This window comes from Rhipicephalus microplus, chromosome 2, assembly GCF_043290135.1.
Source record: "Rhipicephalus microplus isolate Deutch F79 chromosome 2, USDA_Rmic, whole genome shotgun sequence".
Lineage (NCBI taxonomy): Eukaryota > Metazoa > Arthropoda > Arachnida > Ixodida > Ixodidae > Rhipicephalus > Rhipicephalus microplus.
Window position 1 is genome coordinate 209,779,644 of NC_134701.1, and position 17,518 is coordinate 209,797,161.

At 46.6% G+C, this 17,518-nt stretch overlaps 1 protein-coding gene across 1 annotated transcript in view; it reads right to left on the reverse strand.

Annotated features, from left to right (window-relative positions):
- Positions 1-537: 537 nt before the first annotated feature.
- Positions 538-17,518, reverse strand: part of LOC119169579 (transient receptor potential-gamma protein) — a 40,755-nt gene continuing 23,774 nt past the window's right edge. Inside the window, exons 3-14 of the mRNA XM_075875337.1 lie at positions 16,663-16,833; positions 14,523-14,757; positions 11,797-11,949; positions 11,504-11,643; positions 11,257-11,372; positions 10,144-10,401; positions 9,351-9,546; positions 9,087-9,281; positions 8,911-8,952; positions 7,826-8,009; positions 3,556-4,055; positions 538-1,364 (exon numbers count right to left, since the gene is read on the reverse strand). Of these exons, the coding sequence (XP_075731452.1) occupies positions 960-1,364; positions 3,556-4,055; positions 7,826-8,009; positions 8,911-8,952; positions 9,087-9,281; positions 9,351-9,546; positions 10,144-10,401; positions 11,257-11,372; positions 11,504-11,643; positions 11,797-11,949; positions 14,523-14,757; positions 16,663-16,833 (2,595 nt within the window). The 3' untranslated portion in view covers positions 538-959. The remainder of the gene's footprint in view (positions 1,365-3,555; positions 4,056-7,825; positions 8,010-8,910; positions 8,953-9,086; positions 9,282-9,350; positions 9,547-10,143; positions 10,402-11,256; positions 11,373-11,503; positions 11,644-11,796; positions 11,950-14,522; positions 14,758-16,662; positions 16,834-17,518) is intronic.

Below are 17,518 nucleotides of genomic sequence, written 5' to 3' on the forward strand. Positions count from 1 at the left end.
AGTCGCTTTTTTTGTGCTTACTCTTTGGTGTGGCTTGGCACGAAGTTCACAGTGGTGTTTGGCACACTTTTTTTTTTTGGTGTCGTAAGGAAGTAGCATCATCCACCCGGGCATATGTACACAGCTCTGCTCCTTCGCCAGTCGAGTTGTCAGCAGGCTTGACGAAGGAGACTTTTTTTTTTGACACGCAGAAGATGACGGTGCGGGAGTGTCGACTTTGTTAACTGGTGAAAGTTGCCGACAAGCGGTACCGCTGTAAGGCGGGGTGGCGGCTTCTGTTTCTCGCGTCAAGCTTATCGATTTGTCTTTCCTTTTAGCTCTCGCAGCACTCATGGTAGATTCGAAAGGAATTCCTTCACTTGTTATCAAATTACTTCTGTTCCAACGCGGTCGAGCATATTCCATAGAAATATCAGGTGACAAAATACGTAAAATTGACTAAGCCAACTTACTGCAATCATGGGACATGAAACGCACCAGACGCAAGCCATAAGGTCCGAACGAAGACTTGTTTATACCCGCTCCATCCTATAGCCGGCGGAATCATCCATCTCCACGCATCCACTAAATATAGCTGCATTCGCCGGATTTACAATTTCTTTGTCACCCATTCGAGTACTTCAGTGATACTGGCTTTCTGTCGCAGGTACATATTAAGTACCCGAAAACAGACAAATGTGATAAAAGAAGCGAGGGAAAATAGTGTGCTCGCAAATCCTGCCTGTCAGTAAAGATGTAGAGTAAAAAATAAAGGAAGATGTCGAACTAAGACGTCCAACTGTCGCCAGCAGCGAGAACGGAACACAGCCGCCATCATGTGCGGTATGCGCCTGGCCACCCACGCCTGCCGTCGTAACCATCACTGTTCTTTCCCCTGGTCCACGTCAGTCCAGGCTCATGGTGCGCGTAAGGAAGAGCCGTCGGCGCTTGTGGGCGGCCGACGACCCGGAGACGCTCGGTCATATCCAGCCCATGTTGGCCGGCTTGCCGACGGGTTCGATCCCGTACACTCTGGTGAGCAGCGGTATGGACCCGTTGACAGGCGACTCGTCAGAGTCCTTGAGCGCGTCCTCGTGCTCCGACGAAGGCTGCACCACGACCGTGGGCAGGTCGCAGGGCTCCGTCGGGGGCGGCGGCAAGTCGTCGGCTGTCGCCGCCATGGCCAGTGCGGCAGCTGCCACGTAGTCACCGGCACTGCCGGCAATGCAGGCCCCGTCCGGTTCGAGGGTGCCGTTTATGGAGTTCCTCGGTGTGGGCACTTTCGAACTGGCACAGCTCGGGATGGGCGACAGCTTGCACTCGGCTGCCAGTCCGTTGCACGAACCGCCGCCCGCGCTGGCATCGGCGCCACCCTGGCGATCCGCCTGCATATACAGACGTTCCTAAATGCATGCTCTCGCGAGTTGGCGAATCATAGGCGGCAGCACGCAAGCAGCCTTTTGAACTATTTCAATATCGAAATACATTTAAGCAGCTTTTCTACTGGATCTATCAATTTTAGAATGTGGGGGCGCACATTTGCCTTTAGGGCCGTAATAAACGTTGCCTATACAGAAGAGAGCCGACGCAGCAGTATATGCGACGCCTCTTCTGTACCCTTTTTATAGCCTCATGGTATCTTTGTCTCAAAGTCTTCATGCGAACTGTTATAATACTCCGACTCCACCTCTGCATTTCTGTACGCCAGTTCCGGAGGCTTGTGTTAAGAACACGAGTGAACTGGCTATGGTTACATGGACCTTGTTCTATAGAGTTAGTGTTTGCTGAACGACACCCTGTAAGACAGTGAATTGTACACACACGCTACTTAGATGTCGAATGGAGAGCAAGAGATGAGGACATTGGTGCGGGTTCCCACTTCATACTGGCCATTCTTTTGTGTTACGGAGATGTCTTTTGCTACGCCAAGAACCACGTGAAAGGCACTGATGTTTCACTTGTCTGTCTTGAGTCGCACAAGCCAGGTTCACGAGACAAAAATACGAGCTGGTTGTGCTAGTGATTTTCAAGTACCCGTAGCAAACCGGACTGCATGTAAATAGTTTTTAGTGACCTTGTATAAATCATTATTCAAAGTATTTGAGACCTGAAGCTTCTGCGCGGAGTTGTTGAGGAGTTCAGTCCTCGTCATGCGAATTCAGCTTTAGCGCAATTTTTCGGTGGGAGTACTCGCGCATCACCATTTGAATGGCTTGTATACACCAACAAGGTTAAAAGAATTGCTGGAAGGTAAATAGTGCCTCAAAAATGAAGCCATAACTACCTAAGATGGCGACCATGGCCACCATCTTTATAGGAGCAGGATGCAACGCTCAGCGAAGAAAATGGAAACAAAAACAAAGGAAAGTCTAGTGAACCCGTATATTCAAAACACTAGAGGAGTGTTTCGCTTTAAAAAAAAAAGTGGTTAACGATTTGTGCTCTACTATGGGAGAACATAAAGCCTTCCCGTGGGCCTTACACTTGTTGAGGCCACGTCGACAAAAAATACTCACCGTAAAAACAGAGCGTTTCCACCGCACACCCAACGAGTTGCAACAATGATCACAAGGTACCAGTGCTGTAGCGTTTAGAGCAAATAGTAGACGATTCACAGTACCCCCGCGGCCGCTGTATAAAAATCAAGGTGGTACTCGGTACTGTACTATTGAAAAGCTTTAGTCAGCTGTCCCTACCACATGGCTATGTTAATGACTTCTGTCTGGGTGTATTGACCTTTTCCCTCAAGGTTCCGTGGGCGCCGCCATAGTACTCTCTGGGCAGTTAGTGCACGTGACTCCCCGATTCGAGTTCTGTCGGTGTCATTAAGAAGGTTGCTAATAGTTTACAGTACTTGGTACTGTACTATGGAAAAGCAAAAAGCATTCCCGTGGTCATTAGGCCGTGCCTAAGGCAAAAAGGTGGTCTGTGCTTAGAAAACCTGGGTAACGATTTAGAGAACAATGTACTCTACTATGGGAGAGCATAAACCCATCCCGTGCTTAAAACACGCTTCTGTGTGTTTAGAAAAAGTGGTCTACGATTTAAATACTCGATACTCTGCTATGGGAGAGCTGAAAGCCGTCGCTTGTGTGGTGTGTTTAGAGAAAGTGGGTAACGATATAGAGAACTAGGTACTCTACTATGGAAGAGCATATAGCCGTCCCGTGAGCGTTGAGAAAGGAGCGTTTTGCTTGCACGTCCAAGTGGTTGAGAAAATAGGCTAAGACGTTTATTATAAATTGTTATCACGGACAGCATGTCGGAGAGATACGGATCAATTTGCGTCTTTATCTTACTGGTTTCTACAGAAAAGCCTCAATCCTTCGCAAATGTAATTAGAGATCACAAGTCACGAATACTCGGTGTGCTCCTTTCGTCGGGAACAACGATCTCTAATTTAGAAATCGACCTAGTTTTTACAATAAAGGAGTGATACAGCCTTATATCTAAACGAGTACCTCCTGAAAGCAGTATGTTTCCGAGATAATTGGTGGACCTCTTTAGCCGGTAAGGCGATATGCGAGAGCTTCCACTCCAGCATTGATGCAGTACACGTAGCAATGACGGTGGTACCTGCATCGCAGCCCTCGGAAGCACCGACGAGGGCGGTGCGCTGACAGTGCGGTGCGCGCGGCGCTTCTCCGAGGACGAGTGGCGTAGCGAGTCGTGCTCGGAGAAGAAGGCGAGCCGCGAGCGGCTGAAGGTGAGCGTGCCAAACTTGCGCGAGAAGCGGCCCCGCATGGAGAGCGACGTCTCGGAGTTGCAGACCGAGTCGCCGCCTTTCGGTCCCGAGCCGGACGAGCTCGAGCTCATCGTCTCCTCGCTGCGGCTGCGCGAGAAGGCCGCGCGGGCGCTGCGCGTGGCCTCCACCAGGTGGCCCCAGCGGCCGCGCTTCACCTTGTTCTTGCTGGCGAGGCGCGCCAGGCGGGCCAACCGAGAGACGGGTGACTTCCGTGACGTCACTTCCTCTATGTTGATCTCGGGCGGGCTCGGCACGGAGCCCTCGATAAGGCCTATGTTGAAACCCTTCATGAGTCGGCGCTCTCGCTGGCGGCCTTTTTTGCCTCCAATGCCTGCGTCGTGGTACACACAACAAACAGTGGTCATCGTACAGCCGACGTGGTCATTGCTTTATGTCAGCACAGATGTCTAAGTGTGAGTGGAAAGGAGAGATGGAAAGAGCCAGTCACTGAGAACAAAATTTTAGCGACGGCTGGCAATACGTTATATTCGATAAAGATAAAAATTTTAGAAGTCCATGTGCTTACATTTAGGAGCACGTTAAAGAACCATGAATGGTTGCAATTTCCGGGGCCCTCCACTATAACGTCTTTCATAATCAGATCGTGGTTTTGGGATGTAAAATCCCAGCAAATGATATTATATTATTATCGAGATATGCTCTAGCGATCGTGGTCATTCTGAACAGTAGCCGCAATAAAATTACGTCATTATCTTTTACGTACAGACAATTAGACCCAGATCGTCCGCACCATAGAGTTTCATACAGTAACACCTAGAGGGGATTCTGGCACTAGTGTCCATGCGGGTTTCCTCAGCGGCACTTGTACCCCATAGAAACTATGAGTAGTACGTGCTTCGGATATGCTTCGGATGGATCACGTTCTTGAGATTCCCGACGCTTCTTTTCCGAGTGAAAAACGAAGTAATATGAAATTGTTTTCAATCCAAACCTGCTTCATTCTTTTTCAAGTAAAACTTATTTCAAAAAGTTTTCGTGACCATGCCAGGTGTGGCATCAATATATATAGGATTATGTGTTACAACATTCGAAAACAAACATTCTTGGTCTGCGCCCAACGCAGATCTCGTTTTGTTGTGAAGTCGAGTCAAAGGAGCGTGAAGGTGCGTTTACTTAGCTTCGTCGTCGTTTTCCAGTCGATTTAAACGAGTTTCGGCAAGACACGCTTACGAAAAACAACAACAACAACTTGATTTTGATGTAATATTCTGTATTGGCATGGGACGCTACATATATGTGCAGCGGTGAGTGGACGACGCTTCGCTGAAACTGTGAAGTACGACTTGTAAAGCTCCAAAGCCGCAGCATATCCCAGACTTTTCAGCCTCTTTGAACCAGGAAGGTGCTGCTTGAGTGCTTTGCACCACACCCCACTACCCACGCAGCGCGAAGAAATAAACTGAAATAAACTGAAACTGTACTAAAAGATTTGGAGACAGTTCGCTAGCTAACGCAATCCAATCCAAAGCCTGTACTTCGCATAATTTTCACGGGGTACACGATCACAGCGCCAGATTCCTCTCCAGGTATTATCGAACGGAACTCTACGGTCCTCACCTTAACAATTCTCAGTTAGCCCCGGAAATTCAGCCACTAGATCATCAAGTTTGAGGGATGTCTGAAAACTTGAAATGTAGTAAATATTTTTATGGAAGGTGCCAAGTATTCTGGTCATGAATATGTAGCATGGTAAGTCTCAGCTGATGTGAAGGGGAGTTTAAGGGTTGATTCACATACGTCACAAAGGGTGATAATTAAGAAACGAGCAACTATCATAGCACTCTTGAACACTTTCTATTACTCAATAGGGCGTCCTCATAGGAGGAGTCACGTTGTTGCCCATTTATAGTCATCCATCTTTGCTCAAGAGTATGCGAACATTCCCTGACTTTCTACAGGCCCACTAATGAACATTTAAGGTTTACAGTGGGGGAATCCCTCTGGGTGTTCGAATTCATTTCACCCTGAGAAAGTGCGTGACTCAAAGAGTACAAATATGCAATATTTTTCACCGATTACTTTCATTATCGTTCGTCTACACGATGGTCCGCGTGCTGTCTGACCCAGTTCATTCTCGCCCAGGCTCTGTGAGGCTTCACCAGGCCCATGTTGCTACTTACAGAAAGATCTGGGCTTCCGGTCTGAAGATCAGAAATTTACGTATTTGTAACCATTTATACAGATGAGCAGATGGTTCAAAAAGGACTGTGCGTGCACGAAGCATAAGCCGCAAAATGCAGATTGTCCAACAAGGATACACGCTGATTTCTTCACTAATCAGTGAAGTAAGCAGGTTCACGTAGTGCACGTGCGTAAACTGCACTTTACATTGAACGATCAGCATCTGAGTTGATTGTTCGATCAAGGAGAAATCACAATAGAAACTAGAAGGATGTTGTGTGGCCTGTTGAGAAATATTCCTTTTAGTTAGGCATCATTGGGCAGATCCAGATAATGATGTGATATATAAGAAGCTCTGTTACGTAGTAGACCACATCTGACTTTCAATGTCCATGTATCAAGGTCGAGCTAGAGCAAGCGAGACATTCCCCGGGCAAAGCTGTCGCGTTAATTGCGTGGTGTGAAACGAATATGTTATCCCTGGATGAATTAACGAATCATACAGCTGTTTCATGGACACGGTGAAGATTGCGATGACAATATAAATTACTAACTAACGAAATAAACACGATGAAAACATACATGAAGTTAAAACCAGGACGTAACTTAACGCTCAAGTTATCAGCGTTCGTTTAAGTAAATGGTGTTCCGGTGCGGGAGCAAGCCCAGTTCCAGATCGACCCATGGTGATATAGAGCACGCTTTCCGAATAAAGCGAATATGCACTGAACCCGGAGATGGCCCTCTGGAGAACGCAACGTATTGGAAACCATACTGATTGAGAAGTTCAGCCCAGTTCGCGGAACCAAGAGCTCACTTAATGAAAAAGAACAGCACTAGAAGATGGAATAAGCTACAGCGTGCAGTGTAGTGTCTCCTTGTCTGAACCAGCTTCACGTGCTGGCTATATTCAAAAGCCACGCACTAACTACGTACCAACAGCGTGTATAAATGCAATCATTGTAAAATTGTGCTCTCTTGTGTTTCTACAAGTGTTTTGTTCCTTAGACGTGGAGTGGGGGTCGTGGAGTTGAAATTAACAGAGATAGACAATATAAAGGGACAAAAAATAATGAAGCAGGCCTCGCAATCTTCGAAGAAATCAAGCGGAAGGTGCCCTGCCTTCTAATTATACGCCAATCATTTTCAGTGTTGCTGGGGTTTGTTTATATGCCACCACCTTAGTATGCGGAGCAAAAAAAAAAAAAAAACGCACAATCTTTTTTTGCCTCGTAACTTTCAGTGCTTTTTGGCACTCAACAAATGCTTTCGCTGAATTCATCACATAAGTTTGTTGATAATGTAACTTTTTAAATGTTATACAGCTTCTCCTAGGCTGTGTCACATTCCCCTTTTGCACACTGTGAGCTTTTTATATAAAAAAAATGTAGTTGGCCGAAGCAGGAGGGTTATATAGCTCTGGTTGTGTAGCCATGTCGCGACGCCTAACATTAATCACAATTTTATATTCTAATTCTGCTCCTAATTATATAGCCAACATTGGCATGAAAAGTAAGAGATTGGGCCCGCATTTACAAATTTCTCATGTTTGCATGGTTATGTTAGCAACGTTGATCGTCCATCTTCGATAATACGTCCAACGTCAAGGGGGCTGAAACTTTTTCTAACAAAAATATTAGCTTGAACAAACTTCCTTTTTGTGTGTTAACATGAACCCTTCGTTAAGTTCTGAGTGGTGAGTTATCTTGCTTCGACGCCACCACGACAACCATTGTAGCACCGTAATAAAACAAACCAGGAGTATTGGACACTTTGAACTAGTCGGGGTGCGTTGCAGTGATGGCGCGCACTTTATGATGCAGTGCGTCTGAACTTCGCGTGCATAAAAAAGAGTAGGGCGAGAGGTGTCACTGAAGGTTCGTTACTGTTGCGGGCTCTTGACACCGCAAAGACCACCTACTTAGGTGGCTGATGCGGCAACGAAAGTGGCACCCTCACCTTGGCTCTGTCCACTGGCGCCAGAGGTGTTGAAGCCGCCAATTTTGAGCACCTCGAGTAGCTCGTACCGAAAAGACGAGATCTCTTGCTTGATTTCGTTGACGTCATCTTCCGTCACCCCCTGGTTGTCCGCCTTGCGCTGCTCGCTCGTGATGTAGCGCCGTACCAGATTACGCATGATGGTCTGCACGGGGAATGGCGGTTATGAAACAGCTACCGGTCTCGTATGGTGCGTCGCATAAGCTTTCGTATGTGATTCTTAAAAGAGAAAAGAAGAAAAAAAATGAGTAGTATTGAAAATTGGGTGAGTTGGTAACGATTAATTTTTTAAGGTAAACAACGCGAAAAACGAAGACAGAGAAGTAGGAAGACACAGGACAAGCGCTGTCTTTCAGTCTGAGAGTGCTGTTTACCTTAAAAAAGAAAAAAAAGTGAGCCCCGTAACTGTCTGCATCGCAGTGTGACACCTCAACAGTAGCTCACGAAGGGGTGGGGTAAGGAGGGATTAAAAGGATAGAAAGGAAAGGTATAGAGATAGAGAGAGGAGGAAGGTGAGAACGTGGCGCAGGGACAGTGACATACGGATGTAAGGAGCGGCGTCAGGAGATGGTGTAGGGCGACTCAGTCGGCCAGAGCTGCGCTTTCGTCGGAGATCGCGGGGCTCCGCCGGTCGGCACGAAATCCAGCGAGCGAGTCCGCATACGCGGCATTAGGGACTTTTCGAATGGGGGCGTCATACATTTTGGGCCCCAAAGTACATAGCGTGTGCTCGCTATGGGTCAAGCAGGAGCTAAGAGTTTTCGAATAGAGTCTGCGGTGCTTTGGACACTCCCCCTATTCCAGGTCAGCCGTCACTTCAACGTGACGTTTGCGTGGCGTAAAGCTTTTGGGGAAGGCTCTGAGGCTCTCGTCAAGTTGGAGAAATAGCGTCCCCAACGCAAAATCCAAACACTGCTTTGGTCTCACGCATGCGCAGTGGCCTCGACACTATATTTTTGGGGCCCCAAAACAATTAAAAATCCTCTTTGAAAACTCCACATTGCTAAGTTAGGTGTATTAGCTACCTAAAAAAAAGTGATACTTACCTGGTACTTCATGTCTCGCTCGCTGGCTTGCCTGGCTTTTCTCTGTTGGCAAACGTATACAAGGCGGGAAAATGTCAACAGGGTGACCCACTTGCGAGAAGTGTGGCGACGAAAACACTTGCTTCAGAACACATACGTGATAGCATATCAACTAAATCGGGGCAAGAGAGCCATACCCTGATAGTCTTGAGGTGTTCCTTCTTGGCCGACCGGGAGTTGCCGCAAAGCTTGCGGTAGCACCATCGGAGGAAGTAACTGACGGTCTTGGGAGTCGGGATCACGTTGAAGGGCGGAGGGACCGTTCCGCCGTCCTCGAAATTGCTCATCCAGAGCTTGCACCGGGCGAATTTCCACTCCACGTCTGCGTGCTCCTGCGAGAGGGCCAAGTACTGGGTCGTTGACAGCGACATTGAGCGTAGCATGCTAAAGGCGAGATATACCGATATCATTTGGTAGGAGTGGTTCATCATGGCGATGAGTAGATTGAGGAGCACGACCACGTTGATGACGCAGTAGGAGCCAAACATCAGCAGTCCCCAGAAGCGAGTGTAGCTCTGGATCCCCGACAGTTCGAAGTTGTCCAGGTCGATCAGACCGAAGCTCGCCCAGAACAGAGTCTGCGATGACTCGAAGAGGCTGCGCACACAGCGTTGACACACGTGACGATCAGAAACACGGTGGTAAGATTCATGCTTTCGGAGTATCCGTGATGCTATTGTGCTACCATCACCAAACTATCAAGCAAATCAGTACGAGTTTATTTAGCGTGCTCTTCCGGTGTGGTATACTCTTGCTATTGACTCGATTCTAGCACTTGTTGCTCGTAAAACGTGGACCGGTGGTTTGTTCTGGCGGTGTTTCTTACATTTTTCAATACCTTCGAGGGTATGTAGGAAAAATTCGGCTTTAAGAAAGAAGCTACTTTCCAGGGTCATTACTTCTGTTCTCACAATGTTTCAGGAGACTTTAAATCTCTGCTTCGACACGTTTGTTTTGCTCCTCAATGAGGATAACGATGTTTTTATGAACAAACGCCGACTCGATAATATTACCAACTAATGAGGGCGGCCTAATGTTAACAGGAACTGTGACTTGGTCTAACGCTGATGCGAACACACAAACGTCACTTGGTGGCCCGCGACATCCCTGCTTCCATCGGTATACCTGAGCTCCCGTCGACCTCAGGGAAAACTGAAGCGCTCACTGCGGCATAATCCAATGCGCGGAACTGACTTAGCGAATCGCCTCCAGGTGAAGCAGACGCTGTGGTCGCTCTTGACCGGCGCGCCGTCGCGGTTGAGTTTGTGGCACAGCTGGCGCTCGCTGTCCGCGTAGTACCACAGGAGCTGGTTCATGCCGCACGCGAACGCGAACAGCACCAGGGTGTACACGAAGAAGAACTTGACGATGTCGATGACCATGCGGCCCAGGGAGATCTGCAGGGGTCCCAGGTGAGGGTTCACCGAAAAGATGTACACCAGTTTCAAGGAGCTGCAAAACAGAGAGAGGCGAGAATCACGGCTTTACCCCTTGGTCGTATTTGCTCGCATTGCACTATAGCGTCGTAATTCTGGCCAACCTGCCGCTGATGCTCAGTAATCTTGGCTGTGCTCGCTTGTAAGAACGCAATCAAGTAATGCGTGCGGGGTACCATACATTTGCCTAGCTCCAAGAAGTGCTATACGGGCACGTACGCTTTCCTCTTTGAAAGGTTGGAAGAGATTTTTCGAGTTGTCCAACTTTTCTGTGATATTGTGTCTCATAAATCTAATCTAAAGATTACCGGAAATAACTTCAAAAATGTAGAAATCCAAAAGAAATTCCTTTTTACGCAATATAGCCTAAAGTGAAACGAAGTCTTGTATCGGCCACTAAGTCAAGTGTGTAAGTTGTACGCCAGCCGCAAAGAATCGTAATGACCGCGGGCGTTGTGAGATAAAGATGCCAGGAACAGCAAGTCTCTTCGCCGTTACTGATGACTGCTAGGTGCGCACGCAAGCAGCTTCGCCTAATATGAGCAGAGGAAAGAAAACCAAGAACAGTGAGGGTGGGTGCCGTTTCTCTTTTTGTGGGCCTTGTGTTACGCTGATTTTCTCAGCAGCTCGAGCGTTACGTCAGGTAATGCGACTGAACATCCATTCTCCCTGAGTCTTAGCAAACAACAGTAGCAGCAAAGAAATGCGCTAGCTTAAAATTTAATAGACAATGAGGCCATCGTTTTAGCGAGCCGTGTGCAGCCCTTGTTCTCGGCACGCCCGCCTCGGGGAGGTATCCGCGATATCGCAGGAGCAATAAGTTTCTAGTGCGGACCATCATACGTGAATGCTCAAGAAATAGCAGTCGTGCCTGAAGATATTGGCTGTGGCGAAAAGGCCTTCGGCGATCAGGATGGGGTCCCAGGCATCCCATTTTTCTCGGGGAAGGTACGCGGTCCCAGTGTTCTGAGCAATCTCTTTTTGAACCTGTAAGCGATTGAAGCAAAAAAAAAAAAAGGAAGAGAGAAACGCGAAGTATTAGTGGAAGCTTATACGATAAAGCCGTAGATTCCTACACAGCTACTATGGACCGAGACAAAGATGGCGATTGGCCTTACCTGTAAATAGGCTATCACCCGTAGTGCCACTGTGGCGACGTACAAAGAATTTGTTATGAAATCTATTATGTTCCACATGTCACCGACGTATTCTATAAGACCCAGATCCCATAGTTGCTTCATTTCACTCCATATTAAACCTGAAAAAAAAAAGAGAGACAACGAAAGACACTGGGGCTCGATTATTTATTCTTTGTAGTGTTATAGAATGCATTAAGGTAATACTGCAAAATAGAAGGAAAGCTAGGAAAAAGAGAAAAAAAAGGTGTCGAAGATGAGAAGTTGGGACTCACCTATAACCCAAGCCAGGATAATCCACTCGACTATGCTTGGACTTGCTCCTCTTTTGGTCGTGATGTCACTGCGAACTTTCTGCTTCATCTCGTCTGTTCCGAACCACTCAACCACGACGGTCTCGATGCGCTGCGATGCCAGCATCAGCAGAACTGGTGGAGGAGAGGCGAACACCAGTGTCATTTCCACACGGCGTCATTATTCGTTTCGCGTGAACTTCATTAGGATTGTGTACTCAACGACAGGTTTCAGAAACTTCGCACAACAACAACAACAACAACAACAACAACAACAACAACAACAACAACAACAACAACAACAACAACAACAACAACAACAACAACAACAACAACAACAACAACAACAACAACAACAACAACAACAACAACAACATTAATATAGATGATGATGATGACGAGAGATAGACAGACAGATAGATAGATACTTTCAGTGACAACCCGGAAGAAATTAGCCCGTTTTACCGTATCACTTAAACTATCTATCTATGCAGATAGATAGATAGATAGATAGATAGATAGATAGATAGATAGATAGATAGATAGATAGATAGATAGATAGATATTCTCAGTGATAACCCGGAAGAAATTAGCCTGTTTTATCCCCTAGTTCACTGCTCCGAGTGTCAAGTGATGACTATGGTACAATAATCCCGCGCAAATAAAGCACAACAAAACGCTATTATGGCATAAGCCTTCGCATAAACTTCACAGCGCTTGCGACTTCAGAAACAGAATGGCTGTTGCTAAGAGTATGTGGCAACCATTGACATGAGAGAAACCATGTTCGATTTTTATTAAGTTGCTTTCTACTTTCATTTCTATCCATGTATGTAGTATCTGTATAAGTATTTGTGATTGTATCCAGAAATTTCACAGTGGACTATGAGGGAATGCCTTCGTGAGAAACTACCGACCAGTTTTTACCGTATTGAGTTCTTTAAAACGAACGCAGTGCATGGCAGGCGATCGTGTTTTGCGATCCTCCACCATCGCATTGTGACCGAAGCAGTTGGCATCGAACCCGCGAACGTTCTCTTGAGCAAAGTGAACTGTAGCTGATTGCGCCGCCGTGGTGAGTGTATATATGGCACAAAAAAAAAAAGAACAAAAAACAGGGTGGTCAACAGGGCCCCAGTGCTCCGGAACAAAAAGAGAGACACCGGAGCGCGCCGGCAACGTGTTCTCAATCCTGCTGTCTTCTTGCGCAGTCACGTTTTCCAATGTTCAGGACGAAACGCTTCCAGTCTTCACTACGAATTTACCCCTTTCCTTACTGCGATCTTGTGTCCGAGAAGCGGCCTGCGCGACTCCTTGTTTACACTACTGCGAGCAATGTTCTCGTGTCCGAGGCGAAAATAAATGAAGTGAAAAAACAATGTATATACACAGAAGCTCCACAGGCGTTGTTCAAGCATGCGCAAGGTTTCTCTCTGCGCGATGCGCTCGACGATGCAGTATGCCGAGCGAACTATAATGGACCTTTATCGAACATTATTAAGCCAGATCGAACATAATCGAACACTCGCTGATTGTGGTCACACTGGGTCTGAAACGGATCGAACCTCATCGGACGCAACTGAGCCTTGTCGATCCTTGTCGGGATTGCTGCAACAATTATAGGTCCTCATCAACTTCACCGAACTTTAGCGACCCTCGCGCGTTTCATATGTCTTTATATCACCATACATGCCGCGTCAGTTCACTATCAATAATAACCGGACCTATTAACCACTTATCAGAACATGTGATGATTGCGAACTATTCGATACATATAGATTTTGTTCGTTAAGCGTCGTTGGAACTCATAATTATAGCTCAGCACTCTTAAACCGGTGTGGTTTTGGGATGGTAAACCCCACATATCCCAACCCCAATCAATCAATCAATCAATCAATCAATCAATCAATCAATCAATCAATCAATCAATCAATCAATCAATCAATCAATCAATCAATCGAATAATTAATTGACCAAGTCTTAATTAATTAATTAATTAATTAATTAATTAATTAATTAATTAATTAATCAACCAATCGTAAACCGGTGTCCCATGCATATACCCCATTTTAGCCCATGTACTGCCATGGAATTTAGGAAGTCTTTAACAGGGGCTTGGTTGTTTTCTATTTGCACGTGCACGTTTGTGTCCCTGTGCTCTTTCCTTGTCGGCGTCTTTTACGCTCAAGGAGACACAGGGAAATTTCTCTGGAGGAGCAAGTCGTATCGCGAGCTGACTACGTATACACAGCTTTGCCAATGAGTCGTTTGAAGATGCTCAAGCATGCAAAAAAAAATGGCGCAGCTAGGCACCCTAACTCACCTTTCTCACTCTTTTGCTGCACTTGACGAAACACGACTACGCTATGCTTTATTTACCCCCTCACTTCCTCGCTCTCAACCTCCTCGTCACCACTTAATTTTTTCCACTCCTTTGATTTACTGTACTTTACATGGACATGTCATACTTTACCCTCTCCGCACCTCTTAAGATCTCCCTCACCCTCATATCACTTCTCCTTACCCTCACTTCATTTCCCACCCCCTTGCTATTCTACACTATGCGTGGCCATGCTATGCTTGCTACTGCTTTGTACATATACCCGCTTTCTGTGGCATATGCCAGCCCAGTTAAGCGCGGACTGATCCGGTGTTTTGCCAAGTTTAAACAGCTCCGCTGCTAAAGGCGAAGGATAGGGATTACGCACACAGGAAGGTGACGTATGAAGCCGAATGGCAGATGAACTTGATGAAGGGTTTTCGGAGCGTGCGGCCGAAGTTGGAGTGTGGCGCCACGATGTAGGCGACCGAGTAGACGGGGAAGAGCAGGCCGATCTTGAGGATCTGCATCGACTGCAGGATGATGTTCTTGCGCCGGAAACCCGGCAAGCCCTCGTACCAGATGGACGCCAGCAGCTGCTGCACGTTCGGGTGAGCGCAGAACTGCATGTAACAGAAGGAACGTCGATCGAATTATCCGCTTACTGAGCAATGAAAACAATGAAGCGCTGCCTTTTATGTTGACTTAGTCTCAAAAACGAGGTTCAGTACACTCGAAACACTGTAACATATACACGCTTACTTTCTTTATGGGTGAAATAGACGAGGAAATAAATAATTATTAAGCGCTGTTCTGAGTAATTTTCCAAGAATGTGGTTGATTGCTGGAAAGTTCCGGAGTATTGCCTTCTTGAGCGATTGTATTGCCCAGGTGATAGCAAAAAGCTCAAAATCTTATCAAGTCAGAAGTGTATTGCAAGACCAAAATATTCGCGGTCAAGTTCTTACGATCACAATAGGTCGGTGTCAATTAAGAGAAATATGGTTATCATCGGGTCACCCTTAGTGTAAGCGAAGGGCATTCACCTTAGTTTTATTCGCGTGTCATTGAAAAAGAGCTAAACGGAATGCACCCCAAATGAAAGATGTGCGAACAGCGCCCGCTGGCGTTTCAAACATGCGGCCTGGTTAGGTTATGTGTATCGTACCCATGAGAGCCACGTTACGCTGACGCGAGACATGACAGAAGGACAATGTGGGCCTTTAGATTGCCCCGCATAAAAATATGTCCGCACAGCAAACATGAGGACGTGTCTTTAAAAGAAAATAGCAATGCACAAGTACAAACGTATGGCACGTCCATCCGGGCAGCCGCATTGTATACCTATGGATGCATGAACATCTGAAACACACGGATCACACGTGGAATATAGAAGATTTTCGCTTATGCATCATCGTAACCTATAGGTCCAGTGTGCTGATAATGAGGTCAACTGGATTTCATTACGATGTTTGCTAATTGATTTTACCTACAATTTTTTTTTTGCATAGAAAGTTAAGTAGGCTGCAAACTCTGACACTCGGGCTTCTTCAGTTCGGACGTATTCTAGCCCCACGCTATTGCACAAGATTTATGCTGACCTACAGCTAACTAATGTATGTTCCTTATGCGCAGATATAGCAAACGTAGAGCAAGTGCTGTGGCAGTGCGCCATGGTACTCGGCGGCAAACTCGTCACGCCATCCAATGGGACGCTGCTGTTTAAGACACGCACGCGAAGAGGACGGTCCAACGGGCCGGCGCGACGCAGCACAGACTTGGTATCTTTGTTCAGATGTGGGAGCCGCCAACTTCGTGTTGAAGAACCTAATAGAAATTTATACATCCATCTCTGGAAAGAGCCCGAAGAACTACCAGCGAATCTTAAGCGAGAACTCACAGGATTCCATATGTATTCACCTAAGATGTCTGGAAGGCGAACGCCTTTCTTTCTTTCTTTCTTTCTTTCTTTCTTTCTTTCTTTCTTTCTTTCTTTCTTTCTTTCTTTCTTTCTTTCTTTCTTTCTTTCTTTCTTTCTTTCTTTCTTTCTTTCTTTCTTTCTTTCTTTCTTTCTTTCTTTCTTTCGACTCGGTTCAGTGAACCACTTCCGCCCCACTCCGAATGCTGTCGGCATCTGACGTGGTTTCACGTAACCTCTAGGATCGGAGGTGCTGCAGGTTTTGTGAGCCTCGCCAGGCTTTGCACGGCCTCCGTGATCGGTCCAAATTTCTAGAAACGATGACTCCATGTGATGACGTCGTCATGGCACGTCTCAGTGATGTCACCATGTTTTAGCAATTTGTGACGTCAGAATGGCGCTATGCAGTGGCATAACCTCGCGATGATGATTATTTGCACCACTCGTGTCGACGTCGCTGATGCCGAGGCTCAAATATCGCGTTTGATGAGACATCGAAGGGTTTCCCCTCAATAACATCTTGTGCGTCTGATTCGCTATCTCGCAGGAACTCTAATGACCCGGCTTTTGTAAAGCGCAGAACCTGATGCTGCCTTCGACAGCCACTTACCTTTTTCTGCTTAAAGCGTATGGCCATCTTGAGGCGGGTGAGGTGCATACGGTCACCGTGCTCGAAGGCTGGACCAGTCGGGTCGTAGTTGAGCAGCACCTCCAGCTCGTACGAGGTGCGCGTGTGGTCGAGCAGCGCTGTCGCAAAGTCTTGGCACTTGCGACGAAGTTCCTGCAGGTGTGGAAGTCATTATTTGGTTACGTTTCCGGTCTGAGGAGGCAGTGTTTTAAGCAGGGTTAAAGAAAGCACGATAGAATGAAAATGGTCCTGAAATAGCGCATCATTTGCTGGTTTTCACAGCGGAGCAGTTGAGCTGTTCGTTATGCTATGTGGTGATACCGTCATCGTGAACAGGCATCAGCTCTCTTCGTGTCATGTCTCGATCTCAGAACACGTGTGCCGTTTTTTTTTTTGGCGTGGGATGCAATAATTCTGATGGGTGGAAGCACCAGTAACGAGAGAAAGTGGTAGAAAAAAATAGTAGAGAGGCAAGAAATTAAGAAAAACCCGAAAAGCGAGAGAACCATTACTGAAAGAGAGAGAAAGAGAAAGGAAGAACAGAGAAGAAGATAAAGTAGTGATAGAAGAAGAAGAAAGAAATAGACCCCGTGAGAAAGAGATGGAAATAAACGGACACAAAAACGAGCTAAAAAAGAGAAAAAAAGCTTCAGCATGTATAGTAGAGGGAAACAAAAGATGGGAAACACAAGTGAAGTAGGGGAGGACAGAGAAGAGAAAGTGAGAGGCCGAACATGACTTAGTCTTTTGCTGTATATTGTGCAAGGGGTGGGCAAAGATATTTAGGGTGAGGTGGAGGAAAAGGGGGCAGGCAACGCCACATGGCAGCAGATCGGCT